Raw genomic sequence first — 26,603 nt, 5'->3', positions numbered from 1 at the left:
GTGTGGTCAGTACAGTCAATACTTACTGGACTTCTCAGAAATTAAGGTCACACATGCTCTTTATGTATTTTTTTTTTTAGTAAAATATACAGGATCTATGAGTAAGTGATTATAAAGTGGTTAGTCCTCACTTGGTAACCACTTACCGACCGGCAACAGTGTGAGGACTGCTACTGTATAAGTAAACAAAAAATAAATATTAAAAAAGGGAAAAAAGATTGGAAACACTGGATTAAACATAGTTAAACAGGCCGTTTACTAAGACTTAGTGGTCTTTGCTATGCTAATGAAAGTTGTAAGTTGCCAACTACTTTGCATATTCCATGGAGCTGTATCTAGTTGACCTCTGTATGGATAGCACAAAACTAGGAAAAATTAAGGAAGTAAGGCAGAACACACAGGCTCCTTTTGTTCCTTTGTTTCTCATGTAGTTAGGGGCAGGGTAGAACTGCAAGATGTGGAAGCACAGGAGAAGGGTGGTTGCCTGAGGAATAGGATGAAAACAGATGGCCTTGGACACTAGACATCTCTGGCAAATTGAAAGGCTGAGGAAATGATGCTGAAATTCCAGCCCTGAGAAAGAATCTACGTTTGGAATTGAGGAACCACACCTTGACTTGTGCTATGTAAAATAATCTATACACCAAATCAATTTATGCTCACCTTATTTAGTAGTTGCCAGTGACAATGAAAACACAAGTGGAAGCTTCCAAGCTTTTTTTTTTTTTTTTTTTTTTTTCAGTTTTATACTACCATCTAACCTATCACTAAGCATTTCATAAACCATACAACTTTCAAGTCAGGTGAAATTTAAATTACCCAAAATCTGTATTAAGACCAAGGAGAAAAATAAAACCACTGCTCAAAGGCATTGGAAACAAGAGGCAGAGAAAGGCTCACAGGAATGTTCTCTTTTTTTGTCTTTTGAATTGACATATGCTTTTGCATAATGAAAATAATAACACAAACTTTATTGCTTTCATTTTCTCAGAGTCCAAGAGGTAAATCTTGAGTGCACGCACACACACATACACACACTTAATTTTCTCCCCAAAATAGCCACATTCTTTTATTTGATGATTCAATACATTTTTAATTCAAATAGTCACCACATAACCTAGGCACAATATTAAGCATTTTACAAGCAAAATAGTTTACTGATTTTCAATTGCCAAAGAGTACAATAAGTGAACTGGTTAAAGGATATACTTCTGTACATAAAAATATCCATGTATTTATACAAGTGTATGGAACAGAGTTTAAGGTCATAAAACTGTTACATCACAATAAATAGGATGTGTTCCTACAGCACAGCACAGCACGTCTTGTTGGGAAGCGGCCAAGTCTTTTTCAAGGTGCTTTATGTTTTTCTGAGCTAGGCTCAGGTTTTCCCAAAAAAGGAATAGGTTAGTAGTGGTTGGATCTGAATGTCTACTTTCATAAGTTGCTTTTTATTTTCATCTCCAATAACAGGAATGGAAGATATCATAATTTAAATATTTTCAAAAAGTCTTTGCAACTTACCAATTCTATTGATTTCCAATTCAGTTTTTGAAAATGCAGAATAACTCTAGCACCATACGAGAATGAAATACATGTATTTTTGTCAGAGCAACAATATTTTATATCATCTTTGTTCCTCCGGCTATAACAATTCTGTTTAGAAAAAATTTACCAAGCTAAAAATAGTTGATCTAAGTTGTCATAAAAAAGAATATTAAATACCTTTGGTAAAAATAGATATATTTAACAAGATTAGAAAAGCCAACAGTTATAATGTCAAAAGGAGAATATAAAAATGTACACAATAACACAAACAAACTGACTTAGAGATAAAGTGAAGATAAGGCCACTCTTGTTTTCAGGTTTGTGTTTTCCAAACCATGAATTTAGTTCTCTTCTAAATGGCAGAGATTTTAATAAGAAATATGAAAAATCCAGTCTTTCCTATCAGCATGACACAAGTTTAATTCATAGCAACATAGTTCCTTTTTAAAAACCAGGTTTGTAATACATAGAATGTTCTCGTTTACCTATGTGAATATGAGAAAAAAAATCCAGATTTTATATGATTTTATGCCCAGAACATGGAGCTTTAGAGTTAAGCAAGACAACAGAATCAGGTGCTCATTTGCACAGTTTTTTCCTGTACTGACATTACCCTAAGCCATATCAAAACAACTGAAATACAGAACGCAGCTAGTGGAATAGGTACATGGTAACTCTGTAACTAGCTGGTGATCTATTTAATACAACACTTAATTTTCTTTTCATGATTGAAGAACTTCTCTCCTGTCCTTTGCGCCTCCTCTCGAAAGAGCTGTTGCACAACTCCTAATTCTGTTTGATGACTCCTCTTTCAGAATGCACTGTAAATCCTGAAGATGAAAGGTCCTTGAAGCAAACAACTGAGATTAAGGATGGAGATAACGCATAAATTCTCTAACAGAATCAGCCACTGCTCTGCACAGCTCTGGGCAAGAGCTGCTGCTGGTGATGTGGTTATCCTCCTGTGCTCCCTCTGCACACACAGTCACACTGCTCATGGTGCTCCATGGCCACATCGGTGAGTGATTTATGCAATCCCTTGACACCGGTCTTTGGTCTCAACTGCAGGACCTGAAAGGGAACAATAGTAAGCCACCTTGAAAAATCAATGTCTATGACTTGCTTTTATAAACAAGTAATGTTTTAGAAAAGAATCTTGGGCCCCAAGAAAGACTCAAATTTTATTTTTTCCTAGAGGAGGCATTGTGGAAACACTCCCCTACCAAAAAAAAAAAAAAAAAAAAAATTCATAACATCATCAGTCTTTCAGCAAAGGACAGACATTTTAATGCCAACAATTTGGAAGCATTCTGTCTCTGAATAAGGAACAGTACTTAAATGGAAAGACTCACCGTGCAATAGTTATTTTCTTTATCTGACTATATTAGAGAGAATTTCACCTTCAGTATTTTGGAACTACCAATACACAATTCGTTTTTCTGTTTGTTGCTTTCTTTCACTCATTCATTTATTCACACATTTAACAAATATTTATACTTGATGCAATACACTCAAGTACAGAAATTCTGTGGAAAGAAACATGATCACTCCACAGCTGAGTTTGCTCAATTATGCCACTCATTAACTTTCTTGGCTACACTTCAAGTCCTCTATAAACTTGATGAGATGGATTAGATGTACTTCATAGACATCAGCTCCAGTCACAGCTAACTTCCTGCAGCTGGATCCTACTGTGCAGTGAGAAGAGGTTTGGCAATAATAACAACAATGCCTCTATTAAATAAACTTATTTGCAGTTTGGACTGTCAAGGTTTTTAGTAAAAATACAGCAAGATTGACACTTACACATATTTCCCCTTAACATTGAGACAAAAAGATATAGTTGTGCATTCTATAAAATATTATTTGAAGTACCTGATGTTGCTACCTACTTTAGTGTATGACATTTTATTTCTTATGAGACAAACAACAAAGTTTAAGAAACTGTATTTTGTTTGGATTATGAACAAAGGCCAGAGAACAAAATAATATTAAATTTTCTAGCATCGCTCCTTTTTGGATATGATACAGATAACCTCATAAAGCAACTTCTACAAGCTATTTTTCCTGAAAATGTTCATTAATCCAAAAAGGCACAAGTCAAGTCTTATGACTGTTCTATTTAAAGACTTAAAAGAAAAACAGAGAATGCATACCTCACTGGAGTATGTGGTAATATCAGAGGTTAATTAGCTAACATTTTTTGAATGCTTACTGGGTGCCAGGCACAATAATAATGTTTTTACATACTTTAACTCACAAGAATCCTATGAAGTAATTTACATCACCCCTGTTTTACACATGAGTGAACAGAGGCTTAAAGAGAGTAAGTGACACAGACTTTATTTGTACTTAGGCCAAAGACGAATTATTAGAGTGATGGATAATAATTTTATAGACTCAGAATATTACTGCTCAAACATTCTATTTATTTAGTAACTTTCTTCCTGAAGAGATGAACTTCAAAGTCTTGTAATAACTATTAGAAATTGTAAACTTTTAAAGTAGAAGTGGTTTTCTCATCTATTTTGCAATCCTAGAATAAAAATTACTTAGACTTTATTTCTTTAATGTGAAATTTAACTCAATGGTTACTGAATATTATTTTATGTTATTACCGATTTACTATTTTTGAATCATGTAGGGTGGGATCAAACTAGCTACATTTCAGATACTGGCACTATTCTTTATCATACTCTTGTTCCAAACTGTTTCTGGAATGAGGCTGGGTGGGTAAGATAAATTACAATATTGGCAAAGCCAATGTCTTCAGTTCCTATATCTACCTGTATGCATTTTCCATTCAGCAAGGAAAAACATTACTACGTAAGGTAAAGGTTAGAGAGGCTACCATATACGGCCCTAACACTCAGAAAGGCCAAGCTGCAATCCTTGCTTTCTCTAGCATGCGTATGCCAAGATGCATTTGCTGAATCAAAGTCCCCTGTCTTTGTCTGCTGATGCTCATGGAGATTTCCACATAGCAGAAGAATCTCCTAATGTTCTAGTAATTTAGTCTTGGATAAGAAATTCTAATGGTGGGGCACACAATTAGTGTTCTTTTTAATTCGTCTTGAAAGTTTTGACTTTGGAAGAGAAAAGTAGACTTGGAAAATGATCAGCAGGTTCCGGGAAATATTAAAAAGGAAAAGGACATAGATTATGCCACCAGAAAAGAAACAGGGCAGAAGTTCATCTCAGAAAATTTAGAGGTTGAAATTAAAATAAGTCCATGAAAAGTAATGTCCAGGGAGAAGCTGAGCCAGAGATTATGGAAGATACTAGATCAGACACAGAGAGAACCAGCAAAGGACAGGTGCTTATGGCCCACTGCTCAACACTTTCAAACAAAATGACCTTAAACTTCTGAGAAACATAGAGCACTGGGAACAGAGATTCAGTATTAGAATAAGACAATTGAATGGTCTTCTTGTGCCAAACAGACAGACCTAACCTAAGACTGTAAGACTATTGTTTCATAAAAAATTAAGTATGTAAAAATATAAACAAGATGAAAATGATTAAGCAAAGAACAGAGAAAACGGAACAAATACTATTGTCAGAGTGTCCTGTAGACCTTTTGGCCAGAACACCTTTCCTCCTTCAGGGCAAAATTCATTAAATCTTTCTTGATCATTTACTTTAATCAAAGAATAAGACTAGGCACGGTGAAAAAGTAAAGATGAGTGAGACAGTCGCTAACATATATGAAGGGCGTGAAAATTGCCAGGCCTAATTCTAAGTGTTTTGTAAATATCAACCCACTAAATCCTCACAGTAAAGTATGATGATTGGAGACTCACCTTACAGATGAGGAATTTAGGTACAAGGGCTCAGCAGTTTGCTCAAAGTCACACAACAAACAAATGTTATGTTCTAACCTGGGATGTCTAGCTTTGGAGTTTGTGTTCTCAAGCATTACACTGTAATGTGATTTTTGTTTTCCTTACTTCTCAATTCAATAGAAACAAAGAAAAATAGGCAATAATTTTGAAATGTAACAGTTTTCTAATAGAGTATCTTTAAAGCCCTACAGATGCACCAAAGATGCTAGGACCAGTAGGACACCAGCATTTCAAGGAAGATATGACATCTAAGTTTATATGTATATAAAGTTCCTGACTTGCTTTTCTGAATATTCTTATCTGAGACTTAGAAAAATCATTAAGAACATAAATTTATTTCGCTAAAATGTCTTCCCACAAAGAGATCCAGTGACTGATACAAAAAGTACGATTAAAGAATCTTATTAATACATTATCATGCAACAGTATGTTTTAGTTTTCCTCAATTACATCCCATCTTCTCCAGAAGCATCAGGTAACAAATGTGTATCAGGAAACCATCCTTCTTGAGGAGTCAATTTTACATTTTACAAAGCCTTTAAATAATAACAATAAAAATCTGCCCTTCTGACTTCATTTAAAAATTACTTCATGACATTTATATTTTGCCAAGAAATGACATGAATACCTACCTAATAAATAAAATAACTTTTCATAGGCAGAAAGTCTTCAGCGAAACCCTCATCTGTTAGGTAACCTAATCATGCATGGTTTCAAAAACTGTACTTCCTAAGACATGATGTTCCTGCCCTTCACCAATATTGTGTTGGCATTTGATAAAGTGGAAAAAAAAAGCACTGGATTCCCAAAGACAAGGGACCCAGTTTACATTCTAGAGCTAGGCTTTCACTTCTATTAAGGCTTTCACTGAGGTCTTTATGTGTATGAAAAATCATTTTACTTATTAAGTAGATCTTTTCCTGTATTCTTATTTAATGGAAAAATGAAAGGAAAGGCAGTCATATTGACATGACGTCGGAAGGGCAGATTTTGACTTCATCTAATGTAAATATTTTGTAGAAATTGAAGCTGACTCATCAAGAAGGATGGCTTCCTCATAGAAATATTCTATATGATGCTGCTGGGGAGATGGTAGGATATAATTGGGAGACTCCATCACTAACAAAAAGTTAAGTACAAGTTCTAAGGTTCCCAGGGTTCTAAAAAACGGTAATTACAAACATGTCATATAATACTTTCTTTCATTCTAGAGAATAAAGAGATGAAAGGTTAAAAAAAATCCATGCAACATTTAACATGTTATTTGAACAAACATAAATAATATGGCATTTAGCACAATTATGAATATGTCATCTTAGGAGTCTCTGTTGCTCCAAGCAGAAAAATAAATATCAAAGATGTTCTTTCTCCAAAGTAGATAATAATGTATCTCTGAGCATGTCTTTGAAATATTTTTCCTTCATATTTTGATAAGTTTAAAAATTGAAAATCTTTACTATTTTTTCCTCAGAAAAGACTTTTTTTTTTTTTTTTTGGTATGAGAGGCAAAAACTTCACTGACCACTCGTGTTGTATTACCAGAGAATAAGCTTTGTAAATCCCTGAAATCTGGAATTTTAATTAAAGCTGCTAATTTTAAAAAATAAAAACATAAACCATTTGTAAACCTTGTTTTTTTCCTCATGAATACTACATCTTTTGTCCAAACATACATGCATTTCAGATTCACTGTTTTGTTCTAAGACATAAAATACTCAAAGGAAACCGAAAGGAAAATTATATACCTACCTCATGATATTTTTTAGTAACTTTGCTTGGGACACATTGACATTCATTGCAATTGTGGAGACAACAGGCACAGTTTCCACCACAGCGTTTAACCAGGAGACAACCTGGCCAGTAAATGGTATCGGTTCTCTTTAGTTCTTCCCTTATGGACACTGAGAAGTTACGAGGTGTGCAGCTGTATAATCTTACCTCCTCTGTTAGAAGATTCAGATCCACCACTATATGGCATAAAAGAAAGCAAAGAAAAATAGATGCTGATGCTTTGGGCCTGAATGTATTTCACTAAGCTCTCTTCATAAAGAAATCTTATGTTATTTCATGAACAGTATCCGTAACAATAACCCCTCTTATTTTAAGTAGAATTTAGAGATATATAACTACAAATCGGACTATTTCATAGTAAACAAAGCTTCATTATGACCTAGCAACCAGTAAAGAGATGCCATTGTGTAATATTAAGAACAGAGCCAACAAAACAGTTGAACGCTACAAATAGGAAACTTTATTAGAGACAAAAAGGGCCACACGTTTTAACCTTAGCAAAAAAAAAAAAAAAAAAAGACACAGCGAGAATAAAATGCAAAATGATGAATACTTTGATGAAAAACAAAATTCCTAAAAGGATTTAAAGCTCTTATAATTAGTGAAGAATATATTGAAACTTGTCATTAGTACTTTCTGTAATCTCTATGGCAATAAGAATCATAAAATATAAAAAAATGCATGAAGAAAATGCACACTTTCAAACAGCTGTGTAGACTAAGAGTGAAAAAAAATGACACATTTTATAAGAGCAGAGGTTGTAGGAAGGGACTGCTTCAAATGTATTGAATAATTTCTCATCTTGGAAATTTAGCCTAACTAAACTCCTTCAGGTCACTATCTTTCCCCTGCTAAAGGGTGGAATAACTGTTTAATATATCTAATTTATAACCTGTCTCTATTCCTTTAACAAGTTGGTTAACTATGTGGTTTGTGCTTTATTCTACAAAAGAATATCTACTTTTGAGAACTGAACAAAATATTCTTTCATCAGATTGTTGCAATAAATCCTCAGAGAACCACTGCTTTTAACTACAAAATGATTCTGCCTCAGGAAAATTATATCAAAATAACATTTCATGTTCAATATGAATTTATACATATCACATGAACAGTAGGTAATTACTATTAGAATAAACACTTCTAATGTAATTTATTGTCTGCCTTATATCTCTTCCTATTTTTTTTCCCTAGAAATATTCAAATAAAGCAATGCCAATGACATTGAATACTATGAGAAAACATATGTTCCTTTAGGTTTTTTTTTTCTTTTAAATATTTTTTATAATTTAGAAATATCAAAAATATAATAAACTTAGTTAAATACTTTTCCCCTAATATGGAAAACAGACATGAATGAAAAAAAAAAGAAAATATTTTCTGGTTAAAGATGGCTTCAAGTAGAAATAGTCATGATGTAATCTAATTTTTTTAATTAAGAGCTAATTTTTATTAATTTTTAAATGACAAGGTAATTAAGAATCAAATGCTTATTTTTTTGAATTTGCTATATATGTGATCAATTGTCTTCATTGTTCTTGATAATTTAAGTATTTTACGAAATGTATTATAAAATTATCCATAAGTAAATTGGAAACTCTTAACGTATGTAAACTGTATGGTAGACTAAAATTTGAGTCAAGTGTTAGGAAAGCACCATAGAAATTCTAATTCAATGAGTCCATTTCAACACCTTACTGAGCTAAAACATTATTTTTCTAACTCAAGGGAAAATCATTGTTTCATTTGGCTACTGAAAGATTTCTTTTTTATCTGAAAATGATCCTGTGAAAGCAAAGCTTTTAAATATTTAAGAGCAAATCCTTCTTTCAAATGCCCTGAATAGACCAACTTATCCCTTAAAAGTAATGAGCTCATTATTCTAAATGGTATCACATATTTTGGTTTCATTTTGCTGATCTAATAGTATATATACACATTCCTCTTTTGTTGTTGAAAGTATATATGAGCTTATTTGAATCTTTTCTCTAGTAGTTAATGCCTGGGCAAGGAGGAAGAAGACTTAGAAATATGAACAAACACAAAATCTGGCTGCCAAAATGTTCAATGCTTATTTAAGAACTATACTTCTTTAGCATGTGAGTGAAGAAGCTCTCAGCTCTCAAAGCATATTCACCTATGTCAAACAGTTTTAAATATGATAATTCATGATAATAGAAAGAGATTGTATATGTTCCCTTTAAAATGTTTACTTAACCACAATAAAAGGTTCAACAGATTTCCCAAGTGAACTAAGTTGTGATACCTGCTACAATGTGAAAATTTAAACACACTTTTAACTTAGCTTCCACTCATTTATCATGTTTGACACAAAAGTCAAAAGCCCTTTTTAAGTACTAGTTAAGCTTGACTTAGAAAATACAGTATTTTTTTTTTTTTGTAGCAGTAGCAAGGGATGAATGAAAACCCTGAACTAGAGGAAGAAAGTGAAAGGAAAAAAGTAAAGCATTAATGCAGTCCACAGTTTTCTAAAAATATAATTAAGGATTTTAAATTTGGTATTTCATGTTTGAAATTTATGCTGCCTACTGCTAAGGCTTCAAACACATAGAAGCTTCATTAAAATAAGTCCTGTGTCATATATTCTTGTAACACTGTATAGTGCTTTTAGGGGGCAAAAAGGCAAAAAAAAAAAAAAAAAAAAAAAAAAAAACAACAAGAGAAAAAGGAAAAGGAAAAAAGAAAGATAATGCCCCAAAGCATACTTTGTAAATAGCTTAAGTACAATATTAAAGAAGTTGCCCTTCACAACATATTTGTAAAGTAAAAGTTGGTGTTCAGGTTTTCTTTCCTTTTCATAATTATCTCCTAAGACAAAAGACATATTAGTTTGTTTTTCTTAAGAATGCAGATTTTGAGCACATCACCAAGCAAAATCATTATTTCTAAAAGCAAATATCATCAATATTTTAAGTTTTACTACAAAAAAGGTTATATTTTTCTTTGTTAGTCCTTCATTCTTTTAAGATATTCAGTCCAAAGATAGTCTATCACTGTAATGTAATCTGAGGGTGGTCTTTCTAAGATGAATGTGGTAACACTGTGATATGTTTATTCTGTGGAAAATCTATTTCAATGTCTAATTAGATGCTTTTAAAAGTTTTACTCCTTATTCCTTTGTAGAGATACTCTCAGGAGGGGAGTTGGTTTTGTCTACATAGATGTTATCCCACGCCTGCATTTTAGTTTATGTAAAGTTCCAAAAATATACACTGCTTTTCTCACACTTACTGTATGCTTAAAAAGTTAATAGTTTTGGCAAACTGCAAAGGGCTTCAATTTTGAAAGTGTTAAATGAATATTTGAAAGACCTGGTTCAGCTTCCGATGCTTTTGAATGCAAGCTAGCCTCTGGCCAAATCTTTCAGACACAAAGGCTTGACTAGAAGGGAGGTTTTTAGGCTCAAATCCAGAAATCAGCTGTCAAAAAACTAGATCTCAGTTTAGAACCTGATTCACTGCCCCTGCTTCTCACAGATCAACATGATAATCAACTTCAAATTTGCTAACAAGGGCTCTATTCATGGATGTTTCAGCTAGTCTTGCAGATCTTCATCTTCCTGTTCCTAAGTGGGAGGGAAGGGAAATGTTGTTTGTAAGTTATTCATCAAGTTATTCATCAAGATCAAATCTTATAAATATGTAACAGCTTTCGGCATCTGGATAGGATTCGGCTGCCCATGCACTTGAACGCCGATTTCAGATATTGCCAAAAGGAAACCACGTCTGTTGGCATAATGAAATACCAGGGCTGGGCAAGTCTGAACATGACCTGCCGAGATGAAAGCTTGTGATCCAAAAGCTCTGCCACTCTCAGAGCACGAAAGGGCAGGAACTGGGTTTCCTTCTGACAAGACTTAGAAGAGCAAGTCTGCTGCAATCTGCCCTTGCGAATGGCTCAAATTAACTGAACATTGTTCCTTTCACATAAATTCTCTAGGCTGTCATTACTTTCTCTAAAGTGGTAGATTTCAATGCTTCTGACAGACTAAAACGGATTTTTTTAGTGCACTGTAAATAAACAGTTATTTCTATACATTTTCATTTGTGTCTGATATGTATACTTTTCAATTCCAATGTTATGAAAAAAATTAGGTAAACTTAGAGAAAACTCAGTTAACATCATTTCCAGTTTCTTGGCCATGTAGAATGGGGTTTCACTTCACTCTTAGAGAAAGATCCGCCCAAATGGGCAAAAGTTATTATTTCAACAGCAAATTAAAAAAAATTATTATGCTCTGGGTTCTTTTAGGTTCTTGTTTTCTTGCTATGTATGCTACCTTGAAAACTACTAATTCTACTTTATGTTGGGTCAATGTCATTTTTCATATTTTTTATAGGTGTCCAGGCTTAGAAAATGCAAAGCGATGTAATACTGACTCAGGGGAGACACTGTAGACAAACACTTTTGTAGCACATCCCCTTTTTCTACCCCAACCTGGTTTTGCAGCTATGATAATTTCTCTTGAATCTCGAAGTCAGCATATGCCAAGTATTAGGTTTGAATAAGCAATGATTTTTGTAAAATGCAACGAAGGCCTTCATCAAAATGATATTTTTGAAGATGAAATATAACCGGAATTTGCAGACGTATCCCTTTCAATTTTCCACACTCACTGGGTTATAACTAAGTTTTTCCTTTTGTATATATTATTATTCAATATATACATATGCCTGAATGTTAAGAAAATTTATTGAATATATTACTGATGAATTTTAAACTCTACCCTTTAGAAGCTGTGGCAAAGGAATTTGAAACATTAGCTGCTAAGAAAATTAAGTGAGGCTCTAATCTGAAGAAGGAGCTTACCTCTGGATTTTCTTCCAAAAACAAAAGCCTTGCCAAGAATTTGCCAAGTTGGCCTATATAGTTCTTCTATGTCCAACTGCCATCTATCTGGTTCAAGATATCGAATAAGGTCTTCCAAGGTAGTAAAGGCAGTTATAGCATTATTAAGCAGGTCCAGTGGCAAAACTGAAGGGGGTAACACTGAAGGACTCACAGCCTCTGTGAATTGCTGAAAGTAAAATGAATCTTATGTTAACTGTTTTAAAAATGACAATGTATTCCCTCTGGACATATGCAAGAAGTTATGGAGACTAAGGCCGGAAATATGTGTGAAAGGAACTTATATTCAATCCAATTAGAAGTAACCTCTCTGCAAAGACTTCATGAAGGTGAACTTTGAAAGATTTCTTGTAAAAATCAATGAAAAAGACATTAATTTTCAATATCACAAACCGTGATGGATGTGGATATGTTTTGGTCATATATAAAAATTAAAAATATCATCATGGTTCAATTATGGACTTACAAAGAAAACTGTAATACAGTTTACAAAATTTCCCTTTTCTTTTCCACTTTTCATTTTCCTTAATCTGAAAAATTACCTGTTATGCAAATTAGTGTCACATAAATTAAAAATTGAGTACGAAATAATTAACCCAAAATTTAATCTAGGAAAAAATACAGGCGGAAATTGTTTGACATTAAAGAACTTGTTACTCAAGATAGAAAATGCCTAAATCATAAATAAACAGCTTAATAAATTGCCTACAATATATTTTTCAATATAAAATGCCTAATGTACAAAATTAAGAGATCAGAGAAATACTGGGAGAATACCCTGACAAACTACGTGACTGTCAAAAGATTAGTATCCAGAATATACAAAACTAAAGACAAATGCAAGAGAAAAAATGGGCATATTCTAGACAAGAAGCTTGAATGGTCAACAAACATATGAAAATAGGCTAGGCTTCATTGATTATCAGAGAAATGCAAAGAGAGATATTATTTCACATATGAAAAAGTGATACTATTTCACAGAGATGAGACTGGCAAGAATTTAAAAAAGGATTACTGAGGATACGATTAAATTGGAATTCCTCTGCTCTGCTTACAGAAGTTAGTGTATGGTAGGCACTACACTTCAGCTGATGTAACTGATAAGCACTGACTATTCATTCACTTATGCCCATGGAAATATGTTCAATAATTAGAAAGACTGGAAGCAATCAAAATGCTCATATATAGGAAAGCACTAACACATCAGCTCTTCCTTTTCATTCTCATTACTTCGATCCTGGGCTAGATACTAAAAACATGTACTATATATAGCCACTTCTAACCTTATCTCCTTCCCTTTAATCATTTCTCTCTCCTTTTGTTCTATGCTGCATAATCCTGGGTTAATCTACTAAATAAGATATCACTGATCCTAGGATGAACTGGGACAAGTGCCTATGATTTCTCATCTGGAGGATAAAATCCAAATTCCTTCCACAGCATTCAGAGCCCTCACAAAGTGACCTCTGCTCACCTTCCCATTTAATCTGCTACTTATCAGACATGCACATTTTGTTCCAATCAATCTAGTCTCTTCACTGACTACTGCACATATAACATTCATCTCAGACTCTGTACCTTAACTTATGCTAAATCTGCCCCCAACCCACATGCAAAAACTCCCCCCAAGTTGAGCCACATCATAAATCATCACCATTACAATGACCTTTTCAAGAACCCAATTCATCCATGAAACCTTGCACAGTGGAATCATCAGCGTCCCATATATCTCCTTTGGGTCAATTGGAAAGAGACTCCCTCTGCGGACTGCTCTGTGAGCACTTGGCGTGAAGAGCAGAAGCTGCCCAGTAAACTAGGAAAAGGAGCACTTTTCTCTGGACAGGCACAACTCTTAGTAGGGCTCACGGATTTGTGGGTGTCCCGCTGCCCACAGGGGGATATTCTTACAGAGAATGATTGGTAGAAATGAATGTGGTAGCCTTGGGCCAACAGTGATTTCATCCTTTTTTTTTTTTTTTTTTAACAGAAGTTTATTGGGTAACTACACTGTTCCAGGGCCTGTGTGTGCATTATGAGAAGAGCACAGTTGAATGACAATGTCTGGCCTCTTTCCTTGCCTGGATTACTCCTGTACTTTCCAAGTCTCCACTCAGCTGTTACTCCTTTTATCTTTTTGTTTTTTAAATACATTTTCTTTTATATATTTGAGGTTTATGACCGAATGTTACAGGATACGCTAAGATACATGGATATGCATAAGTACATGTATATAGTACAATGGTTACTATTAAAGACTTAATTTCGGCCAGGCACGGTGGCTCAAGCCTGTAATCCCAGCACTTTGGGAGGCCGAGGCGGGTGGATCACGAGGTCAAGAGATCGAGACCATCCTGGTCAACATGGTGAAACCCCGTCTCTACTAAAAATACAAAAAATTAGCTGGGCATGGTGGCGCGTGCCTGTAATCCCAGCTACTCAGGAGGCTGAGGCAGGAGAATTGCCTTAACCCAGGAGGCGGAGGTTGCGGTGAGCCGAGATCGTGCCGTTGCACTCCAGCCTGGGTAACAAGAGCGAAACTGCGTCTCAAAAAAAAAAAAAAAAAAAGACTTAATTTCAATAATGTCAGGGATCTGGCTAAAATATTAGGACTAAGATATTTTCTAATTATTTTATGATGTTTTCACTCTGCCCGTTACACTGTTAAACTCAGAGTAGAAACTAAATCTATTTTGTTTTTTTATCCAGGGTTTTCTCTAATTGTCCAATGACACAAAATTGCTTTGATAGAACCACGACTGAAAACTCTATTATAGATATAAACATTGATCTAAAAAATGATTTTAATTTTAATTTAGCCAATTTAGTTACTATTGATTAAATTTATAGTGTAAAATGGTTAATGCCAAGTTTTATATATTTCTAAAATATAAGCCCATATATGTATATAAATATTTTGTAAAGTAAAAATTAAGGGATCAGTAATCATTAAAGAATAGTATTATTACAAATGGAAAGTTTCAAAATCTGTAAAGAAAAAATAAGTGGTTGCTAGCAAGTTAATACAAAAAGTAGACATTATTTGTTAAATTTTCAGGGTGCAGATGTGTATTTTAAGCAGGAAATATAATTGTTATGTAGGCTATTTTCAACTAGACTATAATCCAAGAATGAGTTGACTTATTTTGCTTCCAGTCTGTTGGAGACTCTCTAAATAGAACATTCCTTTTAAAGCAATACAAAGTTCTAACTGAAATCAGTATTGCTGAGATAAAATTCAAAATATTAATGCAAAAGAAGGCAAAACAAAACAAGCTTGTAACACTGGGCAAACAAAAGACGCCCATCTTGAGTGCAGTGAAGTGTCTCCAATCTTCATAGCAATCCCCTCAAATGCTAATGGTAGAGAGAAAAGCATCTTCTATTACTGTATGTATACATCAGTTGGTGTCAGAAATCTCTAAGCTTCTAAATATTTAAATTGAAATTTGAGGCCGGGTGCCGTCGCTCACACCTGTAATCTCAGCAGTTTGGAAGGCCAAGGCGGGTGGATCACCTGAGGTCAGGAGTCTGAGACCAGCTTGGCCAACAGATGGTGAAAACCTATCTCTACTAAAAATACAAAAATTAGTCGGGCACTGTGGCAGGTGCCTGTAATCCCAGCTACTCAGGAGGCTGAGGCATGAGAATTGCTTGAACCCAGGTGGCGGAGGTTGCAGTGAGCCGAGATCGTGCCACTGCACTCCAGCCTGGGTGACAGAGTGAGGCTTTGTTTCGAAAAAAAAAAAAAAATGATAAATTTAGAAAGACAACTATCTCCCCACCACACCCCACACACAGTGGTCCCCACCCAAAAAACAGGAAAGAAGAATGAACATAAGTTCCCGGGATTCAAAGAATCCATCCCTGGACAGAACAGAAGAAGTGGTGCTTCTATTTAAGGACCTTCTCATGACTGTCACCCCACCCACTGTTCAAGGAACAGCCAAGTTGTTCAATTTCAAAGTTCTGCTTTTCTAAGTTGTTTAAAGGCACTCTCAGAGAGAAAAGGGGAGCCAAGGAAAAAAAGAAGTCACAGGAAAAAAAAAAGTATTTGAATTTTTAAGTTTTCCTTTTCTCTCTAACAAAATACCACTGTTCATTATAGACAATAGCATTTTCTCCCTTAATTAGTATCCAGGCAATTCTAACATTTTACCTTTTGATATTTAAAAACACTTATGATGGGGCCGTTAAACTGGTTAGAATATGCAAAATATGCCTTGACTTGAATTGGATTTTTACATTCTCTGTTTTGTATTTCTTTTCTTCTTCATAAAAATATGATGGTGTACTAAGCCACAGGCTATGGTAAGACAACTTAGTGGATGGCAATGGACACGAATGGGAACAGAGTATCTTGGTATTCTGCAATGCAGACGATGAAACCAAAACCAGAGAACAGCTTCTGTGCTCTCACCTGCAGGGCAGTAACGACAACCTTGGTGATGTTGTGGCCCTAGCCTAGACCCCTTTAGATCTATTACTTTGTAAGGACAGAGTGTCAAAGAGCAGAAAAAGCATCTGAAATCAATGTGATGGCGTCTTGGCAAAGAGTACATTTCTGCAATGTCAGCTCCATGAGCTAAGGATCCTATACAGAATGAGGTCTTTAAACTTCTCTGGTGAAAGTTACTCTGAATGACAACATGATAGTGAGTGAACTGTGAGCAGGAGTCAAGGCACTGGATCCTAAATCCCACAGATACTCACATGTAGCGAAGAGAGTCTGAGTAAACTGCATAATCTATCTGTGCTTCGGTTTCCTCCACTACAGTATATGTAGCTAAATTCAACCACCTTCAAGTTTCTTGCCAGCGTTTACATTTAAAAATTCCATGTAATTGTCAGATACAAGAGGGTCCAATATAGCTTCACCAAAATTATCCTGAGAGCTTCTAAAATATAATAAACCACTTAGTAAGTCAATGATAGGACTGAGCTCTGTTTCTTTCTTTTTTTTTTTTCTTTGAAAGCTCCAGGTTGTTTTAGCTTATCAGTGAGTTTTGGGAAATACTGCCCTGTAGTACAATTGTGGTATATTTACTGTTTTGAGAGTACATGAAGTTTACCCAGCTCTTTCGGAAATCAAATATCCTAGAAAGCATGTCTGGTTTGAAAATAGAAGCAGTATGGTCCTAAAAATCTGAAGGAAACAGATCCATGCTTAGAAAATTGATATAAAAAATGTTCAAAGGAATAAAGATACATGCTGTGCTATGTGCTGAATCAGAGTCCACCCAAAATATCTATCCCACTAAAGTCCTACTCCCAGTACCTCAGAATGCCTGTATTGGGAGACAGAGTCTTTAAAAAGATCAATAAAATAAGGTAATTAGGGTGGACCCTAATTAACATGACTGGTGTTCTTATAATAAGAGAAAATTTTAACACAGACATAGCAGAGGGAAAACCAACTGAAGGCACAAGAAGAAAATGAACATCTACAAGTCAAGGAGAGAGGTCTCAGAAGAAATCAAACTTGCTGACACCTTAATCTCAATATCTAGCAACCAAAATTTTGAGAAGACAAGTTTTCATTGTTTAAGGCAGCATTGTTTAAGTCTGTGGTATTTTGTTAAGGTGGCCCTACAATGCTAATATATGCCATCAACTTCTCCCCTTATCAATTATAAGAGCAAACAAAGCCATGTCCATTAAATCAATCAACAAGCATTTATTTAAAAACCTGTAAGAGCTCACACGGGTGTGATGGCTCACACTTGTAATTCCAGCACTTCCCAAGGCCAAGGTGGATAGATTCTTGAGATTCAGAAGTTCAAGACCAGCCTGGCCAACATAGTGAAACCCCATCTTTACTAAAAATACAAAAAAAGAAAAAAAAATAGCTGGGCATGTTGGCTGTACTTGTAATCCCAGCTACTTGGGAGGCTGAGGCATGAGAATTGCTTGAACCCAGGAGGCAGAGGTTGCAATAAACAGAGATCGGGCCACTGCACTCCAGCCTAGGTGATAAAGTGAGACTCTGCCTCAAAACAAAAACAAAAATAAAAATAAAAATAAAACAAGTAAAACTCTTTGAGGTGAGCACTATAAACAAAACAGAAGAAAATTCTTGCCCTTGTGAAGCTTATTCTACAGAAGCCAAGTATGCTGAATCATAGAAGAGAGTAGTTTTCTTGCCGGAACAAAGCTAAAATGAGAATCTGCTATTATGAACCACACAAGTAACCAAAAAAGTATCACACCAATCCTGGTGAATATGGATGATAAAAAGTGAACTTAGTATGTAAGAATTACTGAAAAACAAATGTATTTCTATTTTTATTAATGAAAAGTAACTGGCAGCCCAGGAGTTTAGACATAAAAACGGCCATAGGAACGAGCTCAAGAGAGCATGTTTGGCTGCAAAAGTTAAGTCTTCTTATTGACTTCTCCAGTGTTATTCTCAAAAATCAGTGTTTCAGTGTTCTGTATTTTATGGTGGCTACCTTAAATGCTTTATGCACTTGTGAACATCTTTCCCCTTTTTTAGAAAGAAGAAAAGCTGACTTCCTGTTTGGAATAGTACGATCTGAACTGCTTATAATTTCACAATAAGTCGTTACTTACCTCTAAAAAACCACAGCTTGTTATTTTATTAGGATTTTTGTGGCCAGTACAATTTTAAAAACACATTTACAATGAATCTTCCTTGGACAAATACACACATATAAATGTTTACCTCGGGTAGCATAGCAACTGTCGTAAAACTGTTAGGGCCTACAGAGATTTATGTCGCCACTTCTTAGTCAACGGCATATAGTACCCTTCAAACTGATAAGAAAGCTTTCAATTCTTTCATACCTAACAGAGGGTTAAGAATGCAGATTAGGTTTTATTGTTGGAGTTAAAAACAAAACAATATTATAAAATGATCAGGTGTTTGAGGAGAAGACAATAAATGTTCAGCTTTGTGTGTACATCACTTCTTAAAGGTTTTTCCAATCTCATTTATATAATGTCAAACTGATGTATTATACAGAGGTCTTACTTTTAAAGAGCCTAAGCAGCCAGCAGGGCATGCAGACACAAATGCCCGCCAGGAACAACTCACGGAAGGTTCTTTAAAGACACAAGAATGTCCTGAAACAATTCATTTAAACATGCTTCTTTGCCTTTCTCTATGTTTTTATCTGAATTCATCCCAAAATTATCTGGGTTATGTTTTTAAATAATTTTTAAGCCAGCAAAGAAAAGTAAATGCTTGCATTCCTACTCAAGAACAGATGTCTTAATATCATGTGGGTAATGCAGATTATATATTTAAGTGAGAAATCCTAGGGAAGGTGGCCAATTGTATTCAGATAGGCTTAAAATTTAGGGGTTCTTATTAAAAGAGCGTGACAATTGAATAAACCGTGACATATCTATATAACCCATACAAAGGTGACCAATTGTATCCAGTTAGGCTTAAAATTTAGGGGTTCTTAATAAAAGAGCGTGACAATTGAATAAACCTTGACATATCTATATAACTCATCACAGCAGCAGTCTGGTATAACAAGTGTCTGCACCAGCATTTAAAAGCGATACTTTTTAAGGCTCAAACCTGCAACTGGCCTTCAAGGGCCATGAGTTTCATGGTTTCAGAAAAACCCCGGAGAGAAGAAGTCTTCCTGAGCAGAATGGATATATGAAAAAAGAGATGGCTAATTTTGCCAAAAGGGTTGTATTAAATAAAAGTAATTTTTTTGTACCAAGTAGAGTTTCTTACCAACCTGATGGATGAAACAACTGCTGTGGACTCAATTTTCCTGTCATCATGAAACTTGAGAACCACCACCATCTAACCAGATTTACAAACTAAAACACTGTTATTCTCAAACACTGCTACTTCTCACTTAAAGCATTAGTGGTCCACAAGCTAAAGAAAAAATTTCATGCTAGTGCTAGCACCTTAGATTTGAAGGTCTCCATAGAAGTCAACTCTACTACAGAGCAGACTCATTGTTGGCTGGTGAGTCAGAGTCAACACACAATTTTCCACTTCCTAGGTCAAACTGTGGGTTATAATAATCAATGCTGAAAACTAAAATTTCATGGGATGACTAAATCACACAGCCCTAGGAATGTTTTCCACAATGGCATCTGTGGGAAGCCAAAATTAAGGTTTTTCTTTCTTTTTTTTTTTACTAAAATTTAAAAAATTATTCCTCTGAATAAACAATGTGACAGGCCTTAAAAGCTAAAACAACATTTATCAGTGGCAAGTGTTTGACAACAAAGTATCACATGACTTTTTTTTAACTAATCTTACATTTAATGCTTGTGGATTTGCTTTGTTATGATACTTAAGAAATGCCTAACAGTGAGGAACTTTCAGTGAAAGAAAACCTAAACTAAGAACTGTTGGAAGAAAAACACACCTTCACTGCAAAATATGAAACAGTATGTACCCCAAACCCAGAATCTCTGAAGACACTTACTTACAGAAATGCATCCTACAGTACAATATTTATTCAGTGTATCGCTCAACCACCATTAAGGGAAGTCATGGAATGTTTCATGGAAATCTAGCTCAGGATCAGTGGCTGTATTGGCAGACACTGTAAATTATATGTTCAATAAGTTAAACAGTTGGAGAATGCACTCAACTTCATTCTAGTTTAATATGAGCCTTGAGTGGTAGACCTTATTTTGAATAAGAAACAAAGATACTGAGTTATTTACTTTAAAATGGCTTGACAGTATAAAAAGACTGTAAGTAGCCGAAACTGACAGGGCAACAGAAAAATCCCCCAGTGAATTGCTTTGTGGGGAAAAATGAGATAATTCAGTGGAAGCCATTAGAATGTACGCAAAGGCCAGCAATGAAACCCACATGGCTGAATTCAATGGTCTGTTTTTTCAGTTTTACTAATTGACCAATCAGCAGTAAGAGGCTTTTCACACACTGTGTTCTGCAGATTTCCTTCCTACCTCACAAGACGCTTCTTCTTGGCTCTGAGTGTTGGTTCCTCCTCACCACCTTCCTTTTCCATGCTGGAGTGTCCCAAGGGTCTCTGCTTGGACCTTCTCTAATTTCTGTCTACATTGTTCCCCTTGGTGATCTTCTATAGTTTCACAGCATTGCATATCATTTATACACTGACTACTAGAAAATTCCTGTTTCTAACCAGCACATTATTACCATCTCAGTAAATGCAAGCACTGTAATTCGCAATCATACTTTGCTCCTCTCTTTTTCTGTGCTACACTCCATACCCCACATCAAGTTATCTTGACTCAATCTTCATACTGTGTCTAGACTCTGACCATTTTCCCCACTTGCACTGATGCCACTTTACAATTCAGGCCAACATGTGAAACAGTCTTCTAGCTGGTCTCCCTGTTTTTGCCTTTGCCATTGTTGTCTGAATTAAATAACAGAAATTTACGCATTTTACAACTAATGTTCTATAGAGTATTAGTAAAAATACCGGCTACTTTGCTAGAAAAACGTATCTGCTTTTACATTTTAAACTAGAAAATGGCCTTTATTTTAAACATTCCATAGATTATTCACAGTGTAACTCAATCAAAGGACTTTGTAAAATTAATGCAGTATGCCTCTTGAAACCTGCCATTCATCCCTCCCAGGTACATTTAATCTGGTCGGAAGGCACTCACTAACCCGCTAATGCTGACAGTGCAAACAATACTGTCTCCTTTAGTGCAGGGGAGCCAACCTAACAGCCATAGAAGATGGGGCATTTGTCAAAACTACATGGTGAACACCTCATTTATGTGTGTGTATGTAAGAACAAATATTCAAAGGAGGGATGATTCCACTGACCTGGGACAACTGGTATAAGGATTAAGCAAAATAGCATATTCTATAAATGTAATAAACAGTTCAGCACTACACATATTTAGAGGTTATCATACACACATTTACTATATATTTAATTATTCAGGTTGTATCAAGTTGAGCAAAGATAAATAATTATTTTAAAAGACACAGCTCATGATTGATGGTCTGTGCTGTATGGAGCGGCATGACCTCTTTAGTCAGCATTCAGTGACATCTCCGTCCAACACTCTTTCTAGACTGATTCGGCAAATGAGAGCTTGCCTAGCTCTACAAGGAAAATCCTGGAACAAACTTTTTTCTCTTCTAAGACAGATTTATATTCAGTAGCTGTTCTGGAGGGAGAAATGGGCATTACACATCAACAGATAAATCTTTATGGCCATGAATACCTCTGTGCTAAAGAACTTAAAAAATAAGTCTAGTAATATCCTTAGCTCACTATTCCTATGTCAGTTTTCTGAATGCCTATTCTTTGCCTATAAAACCTCTATATTAAATGAAACCAACAAAAAAATCCCATGCTAAATTTAGGATTTCAACGGTGAGGCCCACTGTGTCACTGTTATCTTAATTACAATGTACAGTATTATATTAAAACAAAGTTGTATAAAGTAGTCAACATGCCATTCTTGTTTCAACAATGGAGAAAAATATGAGAGATGATTATTTTATGAAGTGCTTGGCCATTTCTTTTTACATTTTAAAATCACTCTGTGACACGCCTATTCTGTCATAAAATCTTTAGTACTCATTCACAGATCTGAACAGTTCCAAAAAATAAAAGTATCAATAGTTGTATGTTCTTTGGTCATATTTTTTCCTGTTGGTCACCACACTAAAATGAGACTGTGTCTCACAGCCAGAATTCTGGGCAGGTCAAAAGGGTCACTTGAGGCAACAGAGAACACAGAATATTTTTGTGAAAAGTTGCTATGGTCACCTCAAACACACTTGAGAAGGCTTCTTCTACTGATATAAGCAAGATATGGCTCTGAAAACAGGGTCAGATACAAAGTGAAATCATTCAGTAGACTGTATTATACTTTTCTCATGTGCTTAAACCAAGAAAAAGAAGATGAATAATATATGCTTATTATTATTAGCATTATTCATATCATTCATTATCCAGCTGATATATACGTATATCACATATATACAAAATATGTATATTGTGAAGTTTGTATCTCTTGAAGCACAAACCTGTGTTCTTTAGGTCATGACTACAACAGAGGAGAAAACCCAAGTGCTGTGAGAGTGATTAAATCTCCCTGGAGAATTAAGGAGGGGATACAAAGAAGAGATGAAAGTTAATCTAGAGCTTAGAGAATTCAAAAGTAATTTTTACATAGATTAGAAGAGAGAAGCACTTCAGATATTTACAAGGAAACTGAGTTGGGAAAAAAAGGATGTTCAGTGAAGAAAAAGATGAAGATTGTGACAAAGCATTGCTATTAGGGGAAGAGCAGGTGGTGGGAGGTGAGGCTGCAGGAATGCATTGGGGTCTGGTTGGGAAGCCTTTGCGCATGTCATGCTATGGAATTGGACTTAATCAGCAAGCAGCGCAAGAGCCAAAAGAGATTTTAGGAAGGTGGGCTATATACAAGTTTAATTTTTCTTGCTTTCTATTTTAGGTGAGGAGGTACCTTGAGTGGGGAGAAAGGGGTATGAAGACCCTGGTGGGACTCACGAACAAGGCTTTGGTATTTGAATCTTTGCTCCTGATGTTGCCCTTTGTTAATAACTGCCTTTATCGCCCCATCATATGGCTAATCACTACTCACCAATAAAAGACTCTGCTTCGCCAGCAGGCTTCCACTAGTGAGACCTCTCTATATACATACGACTACCTCTAAGTTGGTCTACCTTTGTGATCCTGTATCATTCTGTTCATCTCTCTAGCACTACATTGAAATGAAATAATTGTATATCTCTCCTGCTTTCCTCGAATTCTTTCGTGGTAGGTGCCAAATCTTAATGACTTTCGGATATTTTGATCTCCAATAGTTTCAGGATCAGAGAGAACAATATTAGTGAAATGCTAAAAAAAAAAGGTATGCTTTATGAACTGATTGATTACCACTGTTGAGGACAACAAATGAAAAGAAGGGTGGCAAAGTACCTGACCACGGTAGAACCAATCTGAATTGGTAGCTGATGAGATGGAAGAGAAGAGATATCCTTAATTTTAAATGATTCTAGCTTGAGAAAATGCGTTAACAGTGCCGTAACTAACATAGGCAAAATTGGTAAAAGGAAGGAAACAGTTCAGGTCGGGTCAATTTATAAGAACTAGAGGTATACTGACAGGCATACATCCAACAGACAATGGCAAACATTTCTGAGAACTCGCTTGATAGAGAATGACAGTCATTAACATATACAAATGTCAAAAGTTAGAGCCATGGGGTAAGAGCACCAATGAAAAGAGAAGAGGATGGAAGACAGGAAAATGGGATTTCCCCATACTTAGAGCATAGGCCGAGGCAGGGGATCAATCAGCACTGGTATCTGAAAGTAGACCAGTCTAAGGGTCGGACAGAAATCCTGGAGGTGTTGGTGACTTTGCCTTCCAAGGAGAGGAGAGTTTTGAGGAGTAGAGAGGGATAATAACACCAAAGTGATGGAAAGATCAAGAAGAAAGAGGAGTAAAAACAGGCCACTGTAGTTATTCGACAGGTGTTGTTTTGTGACTTTAGGAATAGAGAAGTTTCATTGAAGTAAGAAAAGAAGAAAGAGGCCCCTTAAGAAGCAGTGAAATGGAGAAAGCAAGTAAAACTTTTTCATTAAGTCAGGAAAGAAGAAAAAAATAAGAAAGAATGATGGATTTATGAGAAGAAAGATTAGAAAAAAGCTTAATATAATAAGTACAGTAATATGTGTATATTTGCAATAAGAAAAAAATTTGAAGCTGGAGGAGCATTAATGTCAACTGTAGATAAAGACAGGGCAAACTATTTTTCTCATAAGTTGTAAATAAGAGTAAAATGTCAGAGTATTTCTGAAAGACAATTCAACAGTATTTTCCACAGCATTAAAAATGTCCTCTTTTCACATCCTATAATTCCATATTCAGAATTTTTATCTTAAGGAAATATCAGAAGTATAATACAAGGATAGTCACTGTAGAATTGTTAATAGAAAAAATTAAAAATAAAATAAAAAAAACTTAGATGTTTACCATTGGAAGATTGTTAAATAAATGATGATACTTTATGTATGTACAGTGGTCTATTTTACTCTCAATAAATTTTAGTATACATGAGAACAATGTAGAAACGATTCCTAACAGCTCAGGGATATGATTGTCATTGCGATCTAAACTATAAAGCAAACAGGATGATTCATATCCTGCAGAGGCAGAGACTAAGGACAACCAGGCTAAGATGTTATAGTTTTCAATTTTTTTTGAAACGGAGTTTCACTCTGTTGTTCAGGTTGGAACTAGGAGTGCTGCGGTGTGGCAGAATCTTGGCTCAGCGCAACATCCACCTCCCAGGTTCAAGGGATTCTCTTCTCTTGGCCTCCAAAGTAGCTGGGATTACAGGTGTGTGCTACCACGCACAGCTAATTTTTGTATTTTTTGTAAAGACGGGGTACACCGCGTTGGCAAGGCTCGTCGTGAACTCCTGACTTCAGGTGATCTGCCTGCCTCGGCCTCCTGAAATGCTGGGATTACAGACATGAGTAACTGCATCTTGTTCTAAGTTTAATAAACTTCTCAAAGTAGATCCACCAGTCCTCAATCTGATATGCAAAGAATCCACTTGACGTACAGCAGTCCGGAAAGGGAGCAGCCAGCATCAAGTAAAGGGGTGACTGAACACAGCATTGTTAGTACAAGTGAGAGATGACCAACTCCTGGGTGTGTAACATTCATGCAGTTGCAAAAGGTAAAATTCTATCAGGTAGGATCAATTTATGGGACTATTAACATAATGTGTATTTTTTAATGTAGAATCTAATATTTAGATTGGGCAGGGCTAGAATACTCAGGAGATGCAAAGTCACAGCGAGATTTAGGAAAGTTCTAGGTCAGTTGATAAATATCTTCCCACAAAGTTCAAGGTCAATTGATAAATATCTTCCTACATTCTTTTCTTCACCTTATTGTTTACCCTACCCCTCTATTCTGTATCACTTTGCCCTAAGTATACGATGCTCTAGAATCATCTTTATTTCCCTAACATCTACCTTGATCTCTCAAAATTTTCATTGCTTCAGCTGATTTCAGATAGGATATTGTGAAACTAATCAACATTATCCTGTAGATAATATGGGCATTCATAATCACACTAATAGGCTCTTGATTATCTTATCACCATTTACATAATATATATTCATTTGCAATAAATACATATTGATCTAATATGAGCCAGACACTCTTCCAGGTGCTGAGGATCAAGCAGTGAACAAAAGAAATAAACATCTCTGCATTTATAAAATACATATTCTATTGGAGAGAAATAGACCACACACAAAATAAATAATGCATATAGAATGTTAGATGGTGAAATGTATTACAGAGAAAAGGAAAGCAGGAAGGAGACAAGAATGACAGTCATGTCCTCTGTGAGAAGCTGATGTGCAAGCAAAACCCTAAGGAGTTGAGGCTTTAAGTTGTGGGGCTATGTGAGGAAGATCATCTCATGTATATGGGATAGCAGGGCAAATAATCTGTTTTGAAGTATGTCAGGTAAATTCAACTCAAGGAATGGCAAGGAGGGGACAGGGTGGCTAGACCAAAGGTGGCAATAGGA

The 26,603-nt window shown here is 35.4% G+C and overlaps 1 protein-coding gene across 3 annotated transcripts in view; it reads right to left on the bottom strand.

The window, feature by feature from the left end:
* Window positions 1-1,064: 1,064 nt before the first annotated feature.
* PDGFC (platelet derived growth factor C) overlaps window positions 1,065-26,603 on the bottom strand; it is a 213,499-nt gene continuing 187,960 nt past the window's right edge. For 2 of the 3 annotated variants that reach the window (XM_003927945.3, XM_003927946.3), the window contains 3 exons: window positions 12,015-12,222; window positions 7,143-7,360; window positions 1,065-2,619 (listed from right to left, as the gene is read on the bottom strand). In XM_003927945.3, coding sequence (XP_003927994.1) covers window positions 2,503-2,619; window positions 7,143-7,360; window positions 12,015-12,222 — 543 coding nt within the window. In that variant the 3' untranslated portion in view covers window positions 1,065-2,502. The remainder of the gene's footprint in view (window positions 2,620-7,142; window positions 7,361-12,014; window positions 12,223-26,603) is intronic. The other variant, XM_074396791.1, reaches the window with a different exon arrangement.

The sequence above is a fragment of the Saimiri boliviensis genome, chromosome 3 (assembly GCF_048565385.1).
Source record: "Saimiri boliviensis isolate mSaiBol1 chromosome 3, mSaiBol1.pri, whole genome shotgun sequence".
NCBI classification, from domain to species: Eukaryota; Metazoa; Chordata; class Mammalia; order Primates; family Cebidae; genus Saimiri; species Saimiri boliviensis.
The sequence above is the reverse complement of the archived record's forward strand: the minus strand, read 5'-3'. Positions and strand labels throughout refer to the sequence as shown.